General features: G+C 37.1%; 2 protein-coding genes across 3 annotated transcripts in view; one reads left to right on the top strand and one right to left on the bottom strand.

The window, feature by feature from the left end:
• The window catches only part of LOC134661306 (proteasome subunit beta type-6), a 265514-nt gene that overhangs the window by 223768 nt on the left and 19860 nt on the right, over positions 1 to 21886 (bottom strand). The window lies entirely within an intron of this gene.
• LOC134661284 (5-hydroxytryptamine receptor 2C) overlaps positions 5871 to 21886 on the top strand; it is a 47406-nt gene continuing 31390 nt past the window's right edge. For both annotated transcript variants that reach the window (XM_063517274.1, XM_063517275.1), the window contains exons 1-2: positions 5871 to 6595; positions 8177 to 8279. In XM_063517274.1, coding sequence (XP_063373344.1) covers positions 5953 to 6595; positions 8177 to 8279 — 746 coding nt within the window. In that variant the 5' untranslated portion in view covers positions 5871 to 5952. The remainder of the gene's footprint in view (positions 6596 to 8176; positions 8280 to 21886) is intronic.

Genomic DNA, 21886 nt, shown 5'->3' with positions numbered 1-21886 from the left:
TCTTAGGTACCTACGGATCCAACGTGCATACTTACTTGTCAGCCGCATCCTTATCGAATCGCACGAAAATGTATGTAAAATGTATTGTAATTGTATGCAACGTTGTTTAACTGAGTCAAAAAAGGCAAGTGGCGTGAGTAACAATTTGAGGCGAAGCCGAAAATTGTTAATAAAGACGCCACGAGTATTATATCTGAAGTACGAGGAGAGTCCTGACATAGTTTGTAACTACATTATACTTCTGTATTGTTTAAACGAAATTACGCCATGGCAAGCATCATTATGTTCATTGTCCCAACATAGGAGGTATGCAGTTTTACAGCTCCTATAATGGGATTGGGCAAAATACCACTATTTTTAGGGTTCCGTACCTCAAAAGGAAAAAACGGAACCCTAATAGGATCACTCGCGTGTCTGTCCGTCCGTCTGTCACAGCCTATTGTCTCCGAAACTACTGGACCAATTAAGTTGAAATTTGGCAGACATATGTAAGTTTGTGACCCAAAGATGGACGTGTAACGTAAATAAGTGAATTTTAAATATGGAGGCCATTTTTGGGGGTAAATGAGAAAATTAAAAAATAAAGTTTTTCAAACTATATCGTGTTACATATCAAATGAAAAAGCTCATTGTAAGAATATCAAATTTTTAGGGTTCCGTACCCAAAGGGTAAAAACGGGACCCTATTACTAAGACTTCGCTGTCCGTCCGTCTGTCACCAGGCTGTATCTCACGAACCGTGATAGCTAGACAGTTGAAATTTTCACAGATGATGTATTTCTGTTGCCGCTATAACAACAAATACTAAAAACAGAATAAAATAAAGATTTAAGTGGGGCTCCCATACAACAAACGTGATTTTTGACCGAAGTTAAGCAACGTCGGGCGGAGTCAGTACTTGGATGGGTGACCGTTTTTAGGGTTCCGTAGCCAAATGGCAAAAAACGGAACCCTTATAGATTCGTCATGTCTGTCTGTCTGTCTGTCCGTCTGTCCGTCTGTCTGTCCGTCCGTATGTCACAGCCACTTTTCTCCGAAACTATAAGAACTATACTGTTGAAACTTGGTAAGTAGATGTATTCTGTGAACCGCATTAAGATTTTCACACAAAAATAGAAAACAAACAATACATTTTTGGGGTTCCCCATACTTCGAACTGAAACTCAAAAATTTTTTTTTCATCAAACCCATACGTGTGGGGTATCTATGGATAGGTCTTCAAAAATGATATTGAGGTTTCTAATATCATTTTTTTCTAAACTGGATAGTTTGCGCGAGAGACACTTCCAAAGTGGTAAAATGTGTCCCCCCCCCCCTGTAACTTCTAAAATAAGAGAATGATAAAACTAAAAAAAATATATGATGTACATTACCATGTAAACTTCCACCGAAAATTGGTTTGAACGAGATCTAGTAAGTAGTTTTTTTTTATACGTCATAAATCGCCTAAATACGGAACCCTTCATGGGCGAGTCCGACTCGCACTTGGCCGCTTTTTTTTTGCTTGTTTTGCTCTATTTTTTGTTGATGGTGCGGAACCCTCCGTGCGCGAGTCCGACTCGCACTTGGCCGGTTTTTTTTAATAATTTTAGGATAAATAGTTTAGCAGTTATTCAAGAAACAAGGCAAAGAATGACCATTCCCCCCCTTATCCGTAACTACTAGGTCTAAAATTTTGAAAAAATACACAAAATAGTTCTTTACCTATAGATAACAGGAAAACCTATTAGAAATGCGTGCAGAAAAGATGTGCAGTCAAGCGTAAGTCGGACTTAATGGACGGAACCCTTGGAACGCGAGTCCGACTCGTACTTGGCCGGTTTTTAGGTATACATCTTTAAGTCACAACATAGTGTGTTGTATACCTTATCTCATGGTAAATCCAATAACAAAACACATTCTAGTTTACACCAAGTAATAATTAATTACAATTTAATATATGAACTCGCCTCTCTTAGCGAAGTTGTTAAGAATTCTTACTGGTTATTTTTTTCAGTGACACGACAACTTTTGGGTTGACGCCAATTTCTTAAAAAGTAACCGAAATTAATAAAAAGTCAAACTTAAACAGCTCTATGACTCTTATTTATGGTAAAATATTGCCAGTGTTTATAAACTAGTTTTAGATACTTATTTTAGAGGATTGTGGTTTTTTGTGTCCCATTACCGGTTCCACGTCCATTATAGGGGTGTCTACTATATACATACTTAAAAAAAGGATAACATTTCATCCTTTATGAAGTTGGTTTTCTTTGTTTTTAAGTTTTTATTAAAATCGTCGTTTATCTTTATTCCACTATTTATTTATTTAAAAAATAATGGATTAGGTCCCTATTTGGCATGTCCGAAACCGATTACGAATAATCTAGAGCTGCAGGGAAAGAACACGAACTAACCGGTAAATTTCCTAATCCTCCTATATCATAATAAGCTACCTTGTGATTGGTCGGAACTTTATGACATAAGAGAAATAAGTACTTAAATGACATCGAGTGTTTCTAATGTTCCATATATGCACCTCCCTGAAAGTAACCCTGAGAATCCCAAGAGAATCTTACTCGTACAATATTTATTGTTGTTCATTTTTAGAGCAGTTTACTAATTCGAAAAAATAACCCAATGTACAAGACGCATATTGAAAGATTTTAGAATATTGTAAACTGTACCTAGTAATTCTTAATGGTGCAGTCAATCTTAATAGTGAAGGCCGGCCAGTTATTAGGATTTACATGTGTATCTACTCGGCCAGAGCAGGAGTCAGGAATTCTTATGTTTGTATTTGTTCGTAAATATTGAGTTGATACTGATTACCTGAGCACCGAGAACACTAGCGTGATTCATTTGTATTCGTTGGAGCATGCATTTCTGCGCATTTAAAACCGGTTTTTAACATGTCCCAGTGCATAACTGAGATCATATTTCGTTGACTTGCCTACTAAAGTCCTACAAGTGGGTCAACCGCCCATATTCATTAAGTGACATTGTAGAAAACATTTACATATTAAAACGTTTTTTAAACTTCTTAATTACATGACAAGAAGACACGTTGAATACAATATGTAATATTACACGTTGATATTACTTTAAACTTATGGACAGACCGCAGAGGGATTTTTGAAGCCTATGCCTATTAGGTATATAATCTGTGCCTATGCTTGCATCTTGAAGCCAGCATGCATGTCGATAAATAAAAGGGCGTGTGCACAAATCACGCGAGGATTTTCGGCTTCTTTTTGGTTCTTGGCTATGTCGTGATTTCTGTTCGTTTATTGATATCTGTTATTGCAAGGCTGGAATAACATTCAGAGTAAACATGAGTAAAATTTCTTATAATAGGGTATACACTGGCCGCGGTTGTAACAATTTTACTTCGGTCGCGACCGGTCGCTCATATTTATTGCAAATACAGCTCTAAGAATCACCTTTTCGCCGCCATGTCAATGAAGTAGTCAGTCAGTATTTACCAGAAAAGAAGATTAATGTTTTTGGGTAGAGCTATGTGCGATCAGATGTAAACTTCTAGGTGCACAGCACGGTAAGTAGCACAGGTAAATAGGACGATCCACGCTTTAGTACCAGAGCGTAAAGTCAAAGGGCCAGCTAGATCGGCACCTGAATGTTGAAAAGCCGTGCTCGCTTCCATTCGTTCTTTTGGTAAAACACCAGTGGGCGCTTGGCATCGTTTTGCTTTAAATCGTTTGCGTCTTATACAGCAATGTATTATTACGGACCAAATTTCTGACGCCGCGCGCCGATAATCCAAAAATTTTGAAGTAGATTATTGAGTAACGTTTGTGCTCCAGCGTGCTTAAGCTCGCTGTGTCTGCACTCAACAAGACGCCGAACTATCGGGTCAGATCCGGGAAGAATCACGGATCTGACCCAATAGTTCGGCGTCTTGTATTATTGGGGCGTAGTACTAACCTTATTGCAAAATGACAATATTAGAATGTTAACACGTTGGCTGGCCGCCACCATACTACACCTACAGTAATGCTCCCACGCCCCATAGAAATTTACTGATTCCACCGGTGATGCTCAAAGCATCGCTCTATTACTGAGGTGCCATGAACATCACAGATGGGATCAGAATCTCATTTTTCAGGGTATTCATTTATAGGTTTAGGTAAGAAAAGTACCAACGATGTACTCGTAATAAAGTATTTTATTTACCAGCAATTAACAATTGTTAAGTTGGCATTTTACATTCTGTACCGAACAGTTTATTGAGTCTATTACTGCCTTAAAAATGCGAAAAGTGTCCTCGTTAAACTGACGAATATGTCGAATATTATGCGAAGCTTCAGACATCTCCTTCCAATTTCCTTCTTTTAAATGCGTAGGACTATAGTGATGTGCGGCGACCGGGTATATCTGAACTGAGAATCACACTATTAACTTTTTGATATTGTGATTCTATTATTACGTGTGATGAATCTATAGTTGAGTCATAATTTTTTGATACTTGTTTACTATGGTTTTTGAGTCTAAAATCTAAATTACTGAATTCGTCATTGTCTTCCAAATCTTCTATATTTGAAGTACTGGACAGAAGCTTTACTTTAAATTCTTTTGACTTCAATCTAGCCCTTTCTATGCGTTTTTTGCGTTCTGTAAAATACCTAAGTATCGTTTCTAAGCCTAAGTATCTAGCAGTAATTGAAGTCGTAGGATATTATTATAATTGAGTCGCATTCTATGCAGCGACTGTTAACGTTCGTTGCCGATGAAGATCTTAATATGTTTTTGTGTAATGCTGACAATAAACATTTTTTTGGTAAGCTCGTCGAGGCATCCATTGCCCACAATTTTGGCAATGTATTCCCACACCGCTTGTTTGTTTCTGGAATCTCATTTTCCACTGAACTGTTTAGTTCCTTCCGACTCATATCGCTGTCTGCTGAACATGGTCAATTGGTCATTGCAGTTGAATGGTCAGGACTTTAATATTTGCTGGTCGGTTCTCTACAATGGGTTTTCGCCTTCTCTGTCTTGGTGTAGGTATTTGATCTGTGACAGGCGATGGATCAAAATCTGATTCATCGAATAGGTCTTCATCATATGGGTATACCAGTTATTTTAAAACCCGACTCAGCGTTTCCTAACGTAGCAACTTTTTTGTATGCTTCATTGACTTATTTAACGTGCTACTTGAGTTTGATTTATACCTCTTCCTGGGTGCTTTGCCATGAATTCTCCACACTCTGTTGCGTATTTCGTCTTCAAATGGCTATATAGATATCTGTCCAGAGGTTAAAGTAGGTATGTGACTTCCGTGAGGAGGCAACATCAGCATTACAACATTATTTTCACGAGATTATTTGTGAGATTAGTCTAGTATGAGTAATACTGGATCTTCCTGCGTGGGATAGACAAAGTATTGAAAGTGATGCAACCAGTTCACAAAAACCCGTGTTTATGAAACGGCTATCTGATACTCTTACTATACAAACACTTTGTGATGGTCCAATTTTCCTTGCAATGTCCAATTTTTGGAGCAACATTTTTTTGAATACATGAGTGATGCTTGATGCTTACTTAAATAATTAATTATTTTGCCTTCTTTCTCGCATGTTTGGAGAAAACCACTATAAACTTATGCCTCGGCGGTAATAGCAATTCGTGGATTCGTCTCATTGGCGGGGACTCAGTTTCAAACTCTCTCTCTCTCTCTTCTCGACAAAATCAAGTCTCATGCACGAATTGCCGTTTTCCGGCCTCTGCAATAATGAACTATAATTTGTCTGAAGTGGTGATACAGGTAGAGTATATTTTTTCGTAAAAACCGCACTAGATGACGCACCGGAAATCCCTAAACTTACTATTTAATATCTGTATTGGGAAATATACGTCTAGAACTAATCATTTGTTACAGATACTAGAGCGGTGAATCATTAACACCGATGCCTCCAGCAAATGGACTTCACTTGCTAAAGACATGAATGCGCCGGAATGTCGAATTACACTCCGCTCGTGGACATACACGATTATAAATGCAGCCACAGAACCACCACTGCATGCGGGGACTATACATTCGGATTTCAATGTCAAGACAGCGCATATCTAACTACACAGAATTACTATCATTGCAGCTTGAATATTGATATTCAAAATGAGACGTCTTATTTTTGTAACAGGTGTCTTAATGAAACATTGGGTACATACCGCAACAATTCATTCTGCGACGCTGACTTTAAACTAAACATACTGTCAGTTGTATTTGAAAGTGCTTTAAAGGACTTATGGCTTAGTCTTCCGGTGCTTCAAGCTTGCGATTGGGACCAGTTAAATTGTTTTCACAATAATTTCGATCGAAATTATAGCGGTAGCAGTTCTACGGAAGTGTTACAGTGTAAATGGAGGTCCAAAAATGATTCTTTGCAGTCAGTTACAAGAATCGAGTACGATTGGAGCTTTCTATTTGTAATCATGTTTATCATAGCCGGCGGAGTGGGTAATATATTGGTTTGCTTGGCAGTGTGCTTAGATAAAAGACTACAAAATGTAACAAATTATTTTTTGTTGTCATTAGCTATTGCTGACTTACTTGTCAGCTTATTCGTCATGCCAATGGGGGCAATACCAGGATTCCTGGGTAAGACTTCATAAATTTACTCTAAAGCTTAGGTACTATTTTTTAATACCTAAATCCTTTCCGTCGTAATACGCTTTCTTTTTAAAGTACCTATATTTTTTTCACTCTCCACAGACTAGCTAGCATGAGAGCAGTTGGTAGCAAAATACTTTTACGTACTTACATAAAAATTTAGTTGCCCAGGTTGTGTCCTCTTTGGTTTTCCCACTTACCCCACGATTGTAACCATCAGTTTAGGAAGCATTTAGGAAGTTATTGAGCTCGTTTTAAATACCCCGTCAGGTTAAGGTGCCGTAAGTTCAGAGAGCGGAGTTAATGAACAATCGTACCGCTTTTTAGATCACAATACAGTTTCCAAAAATTTAAAATTGTCACGATTAAATTATTAAATTGTGTCAATTTTCTCTGGTGAATTAATCGATTCGAATCCTGATTTGTTGACCTTCGCTGGATAGAAAAAAATCACTTGCGCTTAAAAATGCGCTTTTAAATTTTTTCTCATCGATTACTTTTTTCTGTTCAAACTTACAAATTGCACCCCTTCAAAGTTTTATGGCGCCAAACACGACTGCACTTGGTTAATGTAGGTACATTTAAAAAAATATATAATTTGATAGCTTATGAGTTAAGTAGGCATACATTTCAAGCAAAGAATGTCACAGATAATTTTCCCAAATTACAATATACTTGACAAAAACAAATTCTCCAATTCTTTTTTTTCAAAAACGAGGTCATTTAGTTGCATTATTTTTATTGTTAAATGATAGTACAGGATATCAGCCAATTGTTGACATCAAAGCGATAGTGCTAGTTACAACGTTTCAGAAATTGCACGAGTCACATACAAGACCTTCCTGTAAAGAGCGTCGAACTAAGTCCCTTAGTTCCAAATAATAATTTGGGTGGCGGGCAATTATTCTTTGGAACTAAGTTGACGCTCATTACATGCAGGATGCTACTTTAGAAGAACCATTGTACTACTTGTTGTATATTTGTCTTTTTGATCTAGGTAAGTACCTTTACTTTTGGAGCTTTATGTTTTCGCAATGTAATGTAAGCGTACGGTTGCTTATCGACTTTATTAGTTAGGTATGTTCTCCTACTGAACATGACGTAAAAATGTTTACATGCATATGAATGTTTCCAATACATATGATGCTATTATAGATTTGTTATGCTCTATATGCTCCTTCGCATGTAAAAATAAGAACTTAACTTATTTGAGATATTCCGAGCAATTCCCTAATGCCTCGTCGAGATCCCTAGACCCCAGACTTACTTATTACATACAGGCAGCATATTTACCGAAATGGTTTTGATTTATCGAACTTTCCAAATTTTGAAATGTTGTCAATTATGGTAAAACAGTTACTGTCATATGCGTACATACGAAAGTTAGTAATCTTGACAATGTACCTACTTATAATAAAAAAAAACCTATTACTATTTGGCCCGTATAGAAAGCACACCAAAAATCAAATGTAATATGTAACAATTTCCTGGTACACGCATGCTCGATTTTTCTGTTTACGATCGAAAATAATGTGATGTGGAATTCCATAGTTCCGTAAATGTTTGCAGGTTATTGGCCACTTGGCGTGGCGTGGTGCAACGTGTATGTGACTTGCGACGTACTAGCATGCTCCGCGAGCATCATGCATATGTGCTTCATCAGCATCGGCAGGTTTGCTTGCAATAATAATCAGATTCTAGTTTTCTTTAATCAGTTTCTTATCATCAGTTACCTACCTATCATTAAAATATTTTTTTTATTGTACCTAACTGCAGTTATACTTGAACTAGAAAATTAGGTATAAGTACATAGGTTTTTAGGGTTCCGTACCCAAAGGGTAAAAACGGGACCCTATTACTAAGACTCCGCTGTCCGTCCGTCCGTCCGTCTGTCACCAGGCTGTATCTCACGAACCGTGATAGCTAGACAGTTGAAATTTTCACAGATGATGTATTTCTGTTGCCACAGCGGCAACAACAAATACTAAAAACAGAATAAAATAAAGATTTAAGTGGGGCTCCCATACAACAAACGTGATTTTTGACCGAAGTTAAGCAACGTCGGGCGGGGTCAGTACTTGGATGGGTGACCGTTTTTTTGCTTGTTTTGCTCTATTTTTTGTTGATGGTGCGAAACCCTCCGTGCGCGAGTCCGACTCGCACTTGGCCGGTTTTTTTTCTAGTAGCTTACATGGTTTTTTGTACTTAATAAAAATGTCGAATAGGTATATGAGTAACCTCGTATTGTATGGAGTGGAGTCCCTTGAATATGATACCGGCAAAACTCGTTTTGCCCAGGCGCTGTATGAAAATCTAGTTTCGCTTATAATAATTTTAGCTTAGCCTAAATAGGTTTAGGTCGTGCCTTGGCTGCGTGGTGGTATTACTAGAATAAGACGTGACATTTCATCACTGTTAATACTAGAAGAAGTCTCGTCCTTCTTGCATATTATTCTGAGACAATTCGGAGAAATGGTTACCAAAAGCTGCAGCTGTATGGTGCCATCTTAGCAGTTTCTCTCTTTAGATTAGGTCACACAGGTCAGTTAAAACTGTGGCTGATTTTCATGAATTTCAATTGAATTAGTTTTGACTGCAGTAACGATATTGATCCACTTCCTAGGAAAATACTCAACAAAATCGTCCATTCCTGGTACGTGCTCTCCAAGTTCCTGAATAGACAACCATGTTCCTGGCGTGGCTGCAGTAGGCCATATGTGCTGCTGTCAATCTATTTATTTTCTCTCCTTCTCACTGGCAGAATAATGTTGCTTGCTTGAATGGAAATAACATCCAATTAATTACGTGTGCATCAGGAAACATATCTTGAATGGCATTGATATCAATAATACAAAAATATATAGTCGCTAATTCATAATGCAACGGTATTTTTCCATTTTCACTCCAAACGGTGATTTGTTGCTGACATTTGTTCGGGAGTAGGGCATACACTATTGAGATTAAATTAGTGCATTCATCTGAAGCGTATAAAGCTGGTTAATTATAAATGGTTTCGGCACCTTTAAATGTCCCATCACCGAATACTGTATATAAAATCATCTGTATTGTTAAGATTGCATTTTTAAACCGTTTTGAGGTTCCAGGTAGGTTAACGTTAATAACTACATTACCCGTGTTGGCATTTTCCATCTCCTTGCATTGTGAAATTCCGTCGTTTTTAACCCTGGTCTCTTTATCTCAATTTCTGCCTATTCGCATGCCTGACGTCTAAAACACAATCCACACATAAGTAAATAATAGAACATTTCAATAGTTGCAAGATATCATATTAATTAAAAGTGCCTCGGGTGCTGTTTTCTCGTTGTTGTTACAGGAGTAAGTCCATTGTTTATGTCATATCGTTAGCCCCATTCTCCTGGAGGTTTTTTCAATTCCATACCATGTTTGGATCAAATTAGAGTTGTACCTATTTTTTTGGAAATTTGATTTTCCATCGCTTGTAACTTTTCATTAATACGACGTACCTACAGAATAATACAACTGCAAAAATAATTCATTTGTTGTTATCTTTATACATTTCATAAACATTTTTGTCATAAAGTCAACTGTTGAAGTAAAAAAAAACGAATTTTGGCCCCTTCAAGATGGCGGCTAACGCTGTGACCCTTCCAGATTTAAAACTTCAAAATTATTCATATAGTATTTCTTGAGCCGCTTCACTCGCCGCTATGACTTCAGCCTCCGTTGAAGAAATGGAAACTGTAGTTTGCTTATGGCTACTCCAGCTTATAGGGGCGGGCGCCAGAGAATAGGCATATTGATGAACGCTAGGACCAAGTAGCCTGATTTTACGGTGGGTACTTAATTTCATTTTCCTATAATTACTTTATTAACCTAAAATTTACACAACGTACCTAACCAAAACTAAAAATAACATGTTAAAGTACAAATAAACAATAAAGGATCTATTGCTCCACAATATGGTAGAGCATTCCTGACACACCTTGAACCATATTAAAAAAAAATCGGAGAAGGTCAGGGATCGTTTCTGCATGTCTGGAGCTAAAATCCGTAGAGTACCTACCTAGTTGAGCGACTTGACAACTGCACTTCCACTCTTCGTCCCCAGCTATGCACTAAATGTGTAAACATGCATGTGTTCGGCGTGGCATGATAGTACATTGTGCAACTAGGGAGGTAAGTGAAATATTGCATACGAGAGTCATATACATTCACGACAGCCACAGGCTGGAGTGAGTTATAGACTCGAGTGTGCAATATTCTTACCTCCTGAGTTACACACAATGTTTTTCATTACATTTGCGAGGAAAAAAACAAACATACTTTAGGCAAAAAAATATTTATTAAAATGAAAAGTAATAGAACAATTGCTGTTGTTAGAGAAACTAAAAGTCATGTTTTTATCAGGATATGTTATGGATTGGATGGAGTTTGTTATGGTTTTGGTTTGTGATGCTTGTTCAAGGTCTTGGTTTGATGGTGGTTGTTGGTCTTGGTTTATTATATTGTTATTTTGGTAGTCTATGATTTTCAGCTCTTGCTTCGCTATTGCTGGCATTTTCTGTATAGGGGCGGAAGAACAGGATGCTATTGGTATGGGTCTTTCTAGTTCCGGCATAATATTATGGCTTAATTCTATTGATTTATTTATTTTACACTTTATTTATTTTTCATCTTAAGTTAGGTAATTTATAATAAAATAATAATAATAATTCAGCCTATATACGCGTACGCGCAAGCCCTCTCGCGCATGAGAGGAGTGTCCAGCAGTGGGAATTTATAATATGAATATAAAAGTAAAATGCTGCTCACTGATTTACTTTTATTTTAGTATGTATTCTCACGAAGTGAAATGTATAATTTCTTTTGAGAAATAAAGTTCTTTAAACACAAATATAAAAGCACTCACAAAACAATAAAAAATACATATAAACACATTATAAAAAACCTAACCTAGGGTGCCGCCGGTCTTATTTATTTTATTGTTAATATCTATTTTATAGGTCATGGAGTCCTCGATACAGCCCTCCGCAACAGTTGACGATTTCCACCTTCCATGCCTTTTTAGAGTTAAAATATCTACCCCAGAGTCTGCCAGTAATGTGGCAGAAGTGCGACGAAAAGAGTGGCCCGTGTATAATGAGGCATCTGGTAGATTGAGATATTGGACAATTTCTTTTGGCATGCTCCCAAGTTTATTTTTTCAAATTTTTGGGCTATGCATTTTCCATTTCTAAACTGTTGGAAAAAGCGGTTGCTACGAGGGGCGTTCAATAAAAAGTGAGAATGAGTATGTTATATACAACTTTTATTAAATGTTATTTTATTTTTCGACATAGTCACCTTTTAGCATAATACACTTAGTATATATTATTTCTAAACTTAAAATTCCATTTCTAAAAAAGGTTTCATCTTGAGTACTTAAAAAATCTTGTACTGCAGCGACTACCGCGTCGTCGTCTTCAAATTTCTTGCCTCTCAGGTATTCCTTCAATCTCGGAAATAGGTAGAAATCACTAGGGGCGAGGTCTGGTGAATACGGAGGATGCTTAAGGATATCGAACCCAGCATCACGTATTGCAGCCATTGCAACGGCGGACTTGTGTGCCGGTGCATTGTCCTGATGGAACAACACAATTTTCGAGAGTTTACCTCGCCGTTTTTCACAGATCTCATTGCGCAATGTTGCTATTTGTTTGGCATATAAAGTGCCCGTAATAGTGGCTCCATGCTCGAGATACTCAATCATTACGACCCCTTTACCATCCCAAAAAACAGAGCCCATGACCTTACCGGCAGATGGGCCCACCTTGAATTTCTTCGGAGTTGGAGATGATGGCCTTTTCCATGTCATAGACTGCAGTTTCGTTTCAGGGTCGTAATGATGGAGCCATGTTTCGTCCATTGTTATAAATCGCGCCAAAAAAAGTTCCCGGTTCCAAAGTTTCTTGACAAATCTCGACTCTAGTTTTTTTTTGCGTGTCAGTAAGCATTCTGGGTACCCAACGCGCTGATACCTTTTTCATACCCAGGCGTTCATGTAAAATATTATGCACGCTCCCCGTTGAAATCTTTACATTTTCAGCAATAAAACGAACCGTGACACGTCGATCCGCCAAAACTAAGTTTTCAACTTTTTTCACAATTTCTTCAGTTACTGCTGTAGTAGGGCGTCTGTAGTAGGGGGTCATCCATGGTCGATGTTCTTCCACGTCTAAATTCGGCGCACCAACGTGCGACTGTCGAATACGGAGGAGCATTAGACCTTAAAGTGTCCCGTAAATCTAAATTGACTTCGTCCGTAGAAATTTTTTTCAAACACAAGTATTTAATAACGGCACGCAGTTCAATTTTCTCCATTTTCGCTAACGTACTCAATAGCATCGAAAAGAAATCGCCGTATTTTTTTTTTAAACAAAAAACAGTTAGTTTTTTTTTTCATGGCAATCAGCTAGGTAGATTAGCTTTACCGGCCAGTATTTACTTTCCTAATATTTAAAGAGTTTGCATGTCATTCTCATTATATATTGAACGCCCCTCGTAGTTGCCTTAGTGGAACGTAAGGATTGGTATTTTTTAACCACTTTGTAATGGTTTCCAGACACTACAAATGATTTCGGGATCCTGTTTTTAGTGTTAGAAATTTTAATTAGGTAGTAGCATTTTTCCCTGATTTTCAATATCATCGCACAGTTATAGCACATAATTCTTGGCCCCATAGCGCACCGGTGACACCAAGTATAAGTGCAATCTGTAACAAAACCAAACATAGTTTAGACATAAGATTACTCTATGCGCATAGTATATTGAAACAATTTTCAGTAGACTATAGTCAAACAAATTAATTTGGTCTAGTAGCACTAGAATATAAATGCTTTATTTATCCCTTTTTTTAATCTATCAATCACAGAATAATCTGTCCTGTACAAATGAACCTTTACATTTTTTGCACCTATACATTTTAACCATGTCAAAAAAAAATCAAAATAGTTTATTGAGACAGTGAAACTTATGATTAACAAGATTTACGTAAACTTATTCTATGATTAAACACTGCTAAAGTTGTTGCAAGATATATAAATTGCCCGTGACACCTGCACTAGGCTATGCCTGTCTCGCAGGATGGCACTTTTCCTAGTTTGCCAGTTTTTTATTGATTACATTAGGCGCTAAAGAATTCACTGCCATCAGCTAAATTAACAAAATGCATGCTACATTACGTTACAGTCTACTACTAAGTATTCTACGATTTTTGTGTCTACTGTGACACAGTACTTTAGTAAAATTTAAAACTAAGCAACTACAAGAACTAGGCAAGGAATTGGGGGGTACTTATGAGTGAGTATGGGTAGGTACAAGACACCTATTTAAGTAGGAGTATGTGTGTGTGTGTGTGTGTACGAGTGTGTGTGTGTGTGTGTGTGTGTGTGTGTGTGTGTGTGTGGGTGGGTGTGTGTGTGTGTGTGTCTATTAACCCTTAAATGCATGATTTTTTGTATAACTTTTTAATAAATTGAAATAGATGTGTCATGTTGTATAGATTGAGGGAAAAATAAAGAAAAAAATCATAGTATTTAAAAAAACATATATTTTTTCCGAAAAAGACTTGATGCATATATACATCACTATGCATTAACGTCTAAACGCTAAAGATTACATATTTAACAGTAAAATTATAATCTGCAATTTATTATTACATTTGTTCTCGTATCTTTATAGCACAAAACAAATAACTTAACGTACAACAGATAGACTTCACCCCAAATAGCATTCTCCACCAGTCAACCTTTGGGCAAACAGAAAATTTAATAATTATATACCTATGTCTTTCCCGTTCACTCTTTGCGAATCTGAATCCGGCCGAATGCTCATGACTAAGTTTTTCGAAATAAACCCTAAACAGGTTGAGCTACTTTTGGCAAAGTGACCCGTTTAATAATAATGAACATGTTTGAGACTCACTGGAGTTTTCTACATAATATTATTGATGGAAATATGTAAAACAGTTATTTCTTGGATTCAAACAAAGAGGCACATTACATTTTGAGCAAGACCAAGATGTTGTCCCGTTGCAACTAGGTATTTTGCACCTAAGACGAGTAGCAATCATAGGCCAGTGATCAACGCCATCTTTTCTTACATCTACGCTTGGAAGAGGATGACTTTTCGTTTCTTGGCTTGTAATTGTTCTTCGATGGAAGCATTACTTGGACGTCCTCTTTTGATGCCGTAAGTTAATCCAATATTGCAAAGGACATCAGCTAATTCATTGCGAAATTGACCAAGATTCGGTAGTTGTTTCTGAGGAACACCCTTTGCAATGCAATTCTTCTTCATTAATATCCAGGAATTTATTACGGCCAAGTCCAAAACGTGATAAAATAATCGTAAGTACCATTTACGGCTCTTGACCCTGACGCTATAGCGGCCTAAATAGCTATCCATTAGGTCCACACCACCCATATGCATGTTATATTCTTGCACAATTTTTGGACAAGGTATTTCCACTCTTAGTTTTTGTTTTTTATCATAACGTGCAGTTTTTCCCATCGGCTGGGAACCAATGTAGTCAGATAAAAGCGTAACTATCTTGTTATCTTTCCATGCTGTCACCGAAAAGTCAACCCCGTCAAAGTGCGTAATCCTTTCTTCATGTGTTCCCCTTGGAACTGCTGCTTTCAACATCTCTTTTTTATCCGGTAAACGACAGTTTGGAAGTCTATTTTGCTGCACGGTACCAACGCAGTGTATTCCTTGTTTTGCCAGATGATAAATCAGAGGCAAGGAAGTGTAGAAGTTATCGAAGAATACGATGTGATTTCTCATCCTCGGAATCACCCTTGCTAAACGTAAGACCACATTGTTTGTTACTCCCAGGTCCGGCTCACCTGTTGGTCTATCTTTATTTTCTTGCCCAGAATAAATTTCAAAGCGGTATGCATAACCCATAAGACTACACAAAACGAAGAGCTTATAACCCCATTTGTGAGGTTTATTAGGTAGATATTGTTTGAGGAAGTGTGCGATTTTGGTAGAGCACATTTGCTCGTCTATAGAGAGGCGTTGGTCCACTGGTATTGATGAAAACCTTTCATTTAAATGCTCTATTACTGGTCTAATTTTATGTAATCGGTCGTGATCTGGGTGCTCTCTTGGCAAATGTTTGGTGTTATCATTGAAATGCAGCAAACTACGTATAAGCTCAAATTTATTTACCGGCATAACGCTTTTTACAGGCTCGTAACCATATTTTTCGTGCCAATACGCCCGCACACTCGGAAATCGTTGGACAGACATAAATAAAATAATGCCTATAAATTGTTGGATGTCTCTGCATGTTATATTCTGCGGACGAGCTGGGTCTTGTTGACACGAATATAGATTTGTTTCATCAGAAATTTTTTGGAGAAAATCCGGAGTAAAGAAATAATTAAAACATTGATATGGCGTATCAAGATCTAGTATTTCCTTATCGGTGGATTCGGTGGTGTTGGGATGAGGTGTTATTGAAGTTTCGTCGTATGAAATATTGCCTACTTTCGAAATTAGCTTTCGTTTGTCGAAATGTGGAATATCATGTCTATCTTCAATGAGTGGCGGATCGCTATCATCCTGTTCAGTATCATCAGTATGTTCATCGTGCGTATCACGACTGTCATCAATATCGTCCTCTTCCAGTAAATCTCTCAAAATTTCTCTAGCATCGCTGTAAAATAAGTCATTATCATCATTCTCGTCATCCAACCCATCTTCAGATACATTACCATCTTCTAACGCGGCCAATAAATCTTCGATATCCCTATCTAGTAAACGTTTCGCCATCCTTAAAAAAAAACATGACAATAAATATATTTGAAAAACTAAAGTTAGCACTAAAATAATATAATATATGGGGCATTTCGTATGAATCTACGATATTTATTTTTAAAATTATTGGTCCTTTAAACATAATAATAGTCGAAATTCCGATGTTTCAGATTTAGTTATTCAAATGAAAAAAAAAACTATTAAACTTGCCGTTTTGTATCGGTGTTTTGTTGCTCTTTTTAATAGACATTATTTTTTTAATGAAAAAAAATGTACAAAAAACGGAAGTGAGACTTTCAAAATAATCTTTGATTAATTCGACCAATTTTTTATTTTTATTTTTTTGCACCAAAATATAGTCACAATGTTATTTAGAACACGCTAAAAGTTTAATAGTGGAATCTCAATTACTTAGATACCTAGGTTACTTTTTAGTTGGCTCAAATACTTTACGGTGGCGTTTTGGTAAAAAAAAAACCACTTCCAGTTTAAAAAAAATAAAGCGGCAAAGTAAAACTTAGTAAACTAAAACTGTTTGCATCATTAGCCACCAGCAGAAATTACTAGTAGTAAACTTATTTACCTGAACATGATGAAATCTGACGAAACAACACTATTTAATCTTTGTTATTGGAAAATTGCGATAATTATATCAAATAAGGTGGATTACTTCATGTACAATAACAACGAAAAACCACTTCTAGAAAAGGTATTTTTCCAAATTATTTACTATTTTTTTATTATTTTATTATCAACATCACATAGTTATGTTTTTTGTTTACTAATTACTACATATTGTTCAATTTATTACAGGTGGTCAGTGTCAAACAATCCGTATTTAAATTGCTGCTTCCTGATTTCATGTTGTGCCAATTGTTCTACGATGTGTTACCAATTTGGGTAATAGATCTCGAAAAAGAAAACTTAACTTTAAAAGGAGACCTGTGTGAATGTGGGTTCAATAATGATAACGCACATTACTATGACACGGAAAGATTTCTGCCCGATATGTTTTGCATAAGATGTGCTAGGCCTCTGTTTAATTTCCATAAGTAAAGTCGTAAATCATAGCAAATGGTTGTTTTATTTGTGTTGTTGTGTAGGTATATTGGAGCATCACTCAGTGCGACATTGAATAACCTATCTTCCTAAGTAGGTACCTAATTGTAATTCCACTATGAAACTTTTAGTGTAAATTTAATATTATACTATATGTACTTTAAAGGGACTTTTTACTTTAAGGCCACGGATGCAAATTTATAAGAAAATTATTCTAAAACTTTTCAATGACTATACAAAGAACGAAACAATAAAGTAAATTCTAATACAACCGATTTTGCATGGTGATGTATTTACGCATGACATATAAAACACAAATTTTCGGAAAACTATACTATTATTATCAAACCTGTTAATAATATACATTACACTTACCTTTTATCCTTTTCAGAAATAATTTTTACTTGCAGTTCTTATTAATATTTATCAATAAATTTTGAACTTGTAAATTTCGCGGCAACCAGTGTAGCAACTTACGCGCCAAAGATTGAAAATATGACACTACAGAAAAAAAAAACTATCAAAAGTTTATGGGTGCGTTCAGAATCTAACACGTAAACGTCACATTTATTAAATAAAAGTAATAAATGTGATTTTGGATAGCTGCATATTGAGCCACGGACCATCAAATATACGATGCATATATACATCATTATGCATTTAAGGGTTAATATGTTAATATGTTTTCTGTTTCACCATAATTCAAAGTGCATAACCATATTTTGACTTTATATTGAGCCTGTTTTACCGAACAGATTTTAATGTCGCAATTTTTGTTGACTATCTTGTAAACTGCTAAATGCTTGTATAAACTAAATCTCTTAGCAAAGTGTGAATTAAGTACAGGTAAGGGAAAGACAAAGTTGCGTTTTTTCAGTGCTTGTTCATAATTAGGCATACTAAGTATATGTTTGTGTGCTATGATAGAACTACGCAATATGAACAGTTGGCGCACAGTGAGGACCTCACTTTCTGTATACAAGCATTGGGTTGAGAATCTTCCCGGTTTTGAAAAAATAACCTTTAGTAGCGATCGTTGGGCTCTCTCTAGAAGTATTAGATAAGTACTTGCTGCACTACCCCATACTGAGATGCAATACGAGATGACGGATTGAGCTAGAGCAATGTAGGTCGATTTGAGTAGTGCCTTATCCATTACATTTCGAAGATTTTTAAAGGTATATATCAATTTCCTGACACGATTCGCATTGGTTCGTATGTGCTCTGCAAAGTTGAGTTTCTCGTCCAGGATAACACCTAAGTATTTTATAGACGAGGCTCTTGCTATAGATTTACAGTTACATGATGTCTGGTTACCAGTGCATGAGTGAACTTTTAAGTCACTTGTGATGGTCGTCGCTGGGGCGAACCATACATATCCTTCAGCCTGAGGGGCTTAGTGAAAGTTTCCAGGCTAACTCAGGGTATGGAGGATAGGGTGATAGAAAACACACGTTTACTTTAAGTACTCTGGGTCTTTTATGCCCTTTATTTATAGATCAAGGATCTTACATGCAATTAACCTAGTTCGGAGATGCTCCTGAAGGGAGCGAGCTATACGCGTAGCTATGTGAACGGAATCGAACCGGTATCACGTGATAATCTGGCAACGAGCCCTGGAGATATCGGGATGACGGAATGTTCCCCCCGGGGAACAGGGTTCAGGACTAAACCTCCGGCTAACTAGGCGGGGACACGCGCGACCTATACAGGTTTAGAGGGTACGGGTGCACTGGGGATAACCTGCCGGCTAACTACGCGGGAACACGCGCGGCCTATTCAGGACTCGGCCCTACGGGAAGCCCGGGGCGAACGCGAGGACGCACGCCGCCACGCCGGGCTGAGCAGCCGTTGTTTCCAGCGCGGGCTCGAAACATCGACTGCCTATCGCTGCTCGGTGCGCGCCGCTTATATAGGTGCGAGGCGTCGGTGTCCGCGGGGTGGGGATGCGGCCGCTGCTCTGCCAGTCACGCATCGTGCTTCACCGCTCCGGTCGCCGGTGCGTTGTGACGTAGCCGTGACGTCACACACTAAGAGATTGCGGAGCGGAAGCAGCTGTTTTGTGAAAACATAGATATTTTGTTTTGTCTGCATTCAGGGTCAGTAAATTGTTTTGGAGCCATTTTGTCACCGAGGCTAGACCGCTTCCTGTAGAGGTGATTACTTCATCCCACGAAGCACCATGAAATAGGATTGCCGTATCATCTGCGTAGCACACAATGTCTGCATTGATCAAGTACAAGAAACTCATGTGTCAAGAAATGTCATGACTAACTTAACTTTATATGGATCTAAATTTAATTTACCTTTGATGCTAGATAGATATTGTCAGGAGCTTCATTTATAAACTTTTCTGCATTTTCTCCTGTGAGTATTTTTGATTTTTAGGGGGCGTAGCCCTCAGTCTTTCTTTTCAAAAAGCCTTTAGCTTTAAATATTGTTCAATATTTACACCATTTTTTACTTTCAATGTGCATTTTAACATTGAGTATAAAGAGGTCCATAGCGATCTAGCTTTATATTTGGCGGCGAGCTCGCTCGCGTTCTTTTCGGTTCTCCATTTTAGTAAATTTTCGTACGCCGTGATGTATCTTTCCTTTGACTTTGCTGGCAATAGTTCGTCATTTAGGAGTTGAGCCGCATTTTACAATTCCGCCGGTGTTAATGTCATCAGTGCCTCTTCTATATCCGATGCTTCTGATGAATCCATACTTTTTTATTTGATCACAAACACTATTTGATTACAAACCATAATGCTATTTCCCTAAAACCATCAATCGAAACAAATAATGTGCCAATGGCGCCAATGAACGACTGCTAACTTTTTTCTGTTTCTACCACAGATAATGCTAAGAACTGCGTTTAGTTTAGAAACTTGATATGCTGTGCTGCCAGATCGTAACGATTTATCGAAATGAAATTTGCTACAAAAAATACAAAACACACTGAAATAATTGTAAAACATAAATACAGGGTGGATTTTCTTTTTGGGTCAGTGAGGGCAGCTATCAGATCCCGTGCTGCTACGAGAAAACGGTCTTAGAAGACCTTCCCTCGATTTCAAATTAATGAAGATTGGCTACAGTATTATGGTTCTTAAATGTAATAGGACTGATTGGCCAGATAGAAAACTGTGAATTAAATTTTACAGATTTTGGAAAAAACATACAGGGTGCGAGAAAAAGGTCCTTTTTGACAAACTTTTTTTTTATGCCAATCGATCCCATTCCTATTGAGGATCAAAAGCTTGTATGGAAGCAAAAAAAATTTTCCGGCTAGAAAAGCCACAAATCGAGGAAAACTTTTCCCATACAATTTGTATGAAAATGAAAACTTTTATTTTTCACATGCTATTTTTGTATGCCAATCGATTCCATTCCTATCCAGTATCAATAGTTTCCTAGGGGTCAACTTACGGTAATGTACTAAAAAGCCACAAATTAATAAAAACTTTCTCCATACATTTACTATGGAGAAAATGTGAAATTTTATTTACAATTTTCTACCTCGCCCATCAGTCCTACAGCAATGTCTTCATACAGTATTATGGTTCTTAAATGTAATAGGACTGATTGGCCAGATAGAAAACTGAATTAAATTTCACGTTTTCTCCATAGTAAATGTATGCAGAAAGTTTTTATTAATTTGTGGCTTTTTAGTACATTACCGTAAGTTGACCCCTAAGAAACTATTGATACTGAATAGGAATGGAATCGATTGGCATACAAAAATAGCATGTGAAAAATAAAAGTTTTCATTTTCATACAAATTGTATGGGAAAAGTTTTCCTCGATTTGTGGCTTTTCTAGCCGGATTTTTTTTTTGCTTCCATACAAGCTTTTGATCCTCAATAGGAATGGGATCGATTGGCATCAAAAAAAAAGTTTGTCAAAAATGACCTTTTTCTCGCACCCTGTATGTTTTTTCCAAAATCTGTAAAAGCCAATCTTCATTAATTTGAAATCGAGGGAAGGTCTTCTAAGACCGTTTTCTCGTAGCAGTACGGGATCTGGTAGCTGCCCTCACTGACCCAAAAAGAAAATCCACCCTGTTTTATTTACAATAAGATTTACTTGTAATCAAGTTTTGGTAGTGCAACAAAAAACCTTGGCTAGATTGAAACCTCCTTGGTCTGAAGTAATGTATGAGTGGGTTCTAAATTTTAAAATTAAACTCATAACTCCCTCGGGAGTTATAACAATCCATAACTCCCTCGGGTACATTATAGGCCTTGTAAGGACAAAGGCCTATATTGTCTATATTGTGTGTAGGTATACTGAAGGCAGTATACCTACATGAAATAAGATCTTTTACGAGCGAGTGTGATGAAAAAAAAGTTAGCCTATCTATACGGTAAGTTTTAAGGGGCGTCGTTTTTTTTTAATAGTGGTTTTCCGAATAATTTGGCTAGTTTGACTGTTCCTTAGGTAT

This window comes from Cydia amplana, chromosome Z, assembly GCF_948474715.1.
Source record: "Cydia amplana chromosome Z, ilCydAmpl1.1, whole genome shotgun sequence".
NCBI lineage: Eukaryota > Metazoa > Arthropoda > Insecta > Lepidoptera > Tortricidae > Cydia > Cydia amplana.
Note: the sequence above shows the minus strand (reverse complement) of the source record. Positions and strands in the feature narration are given on the sequence as shown.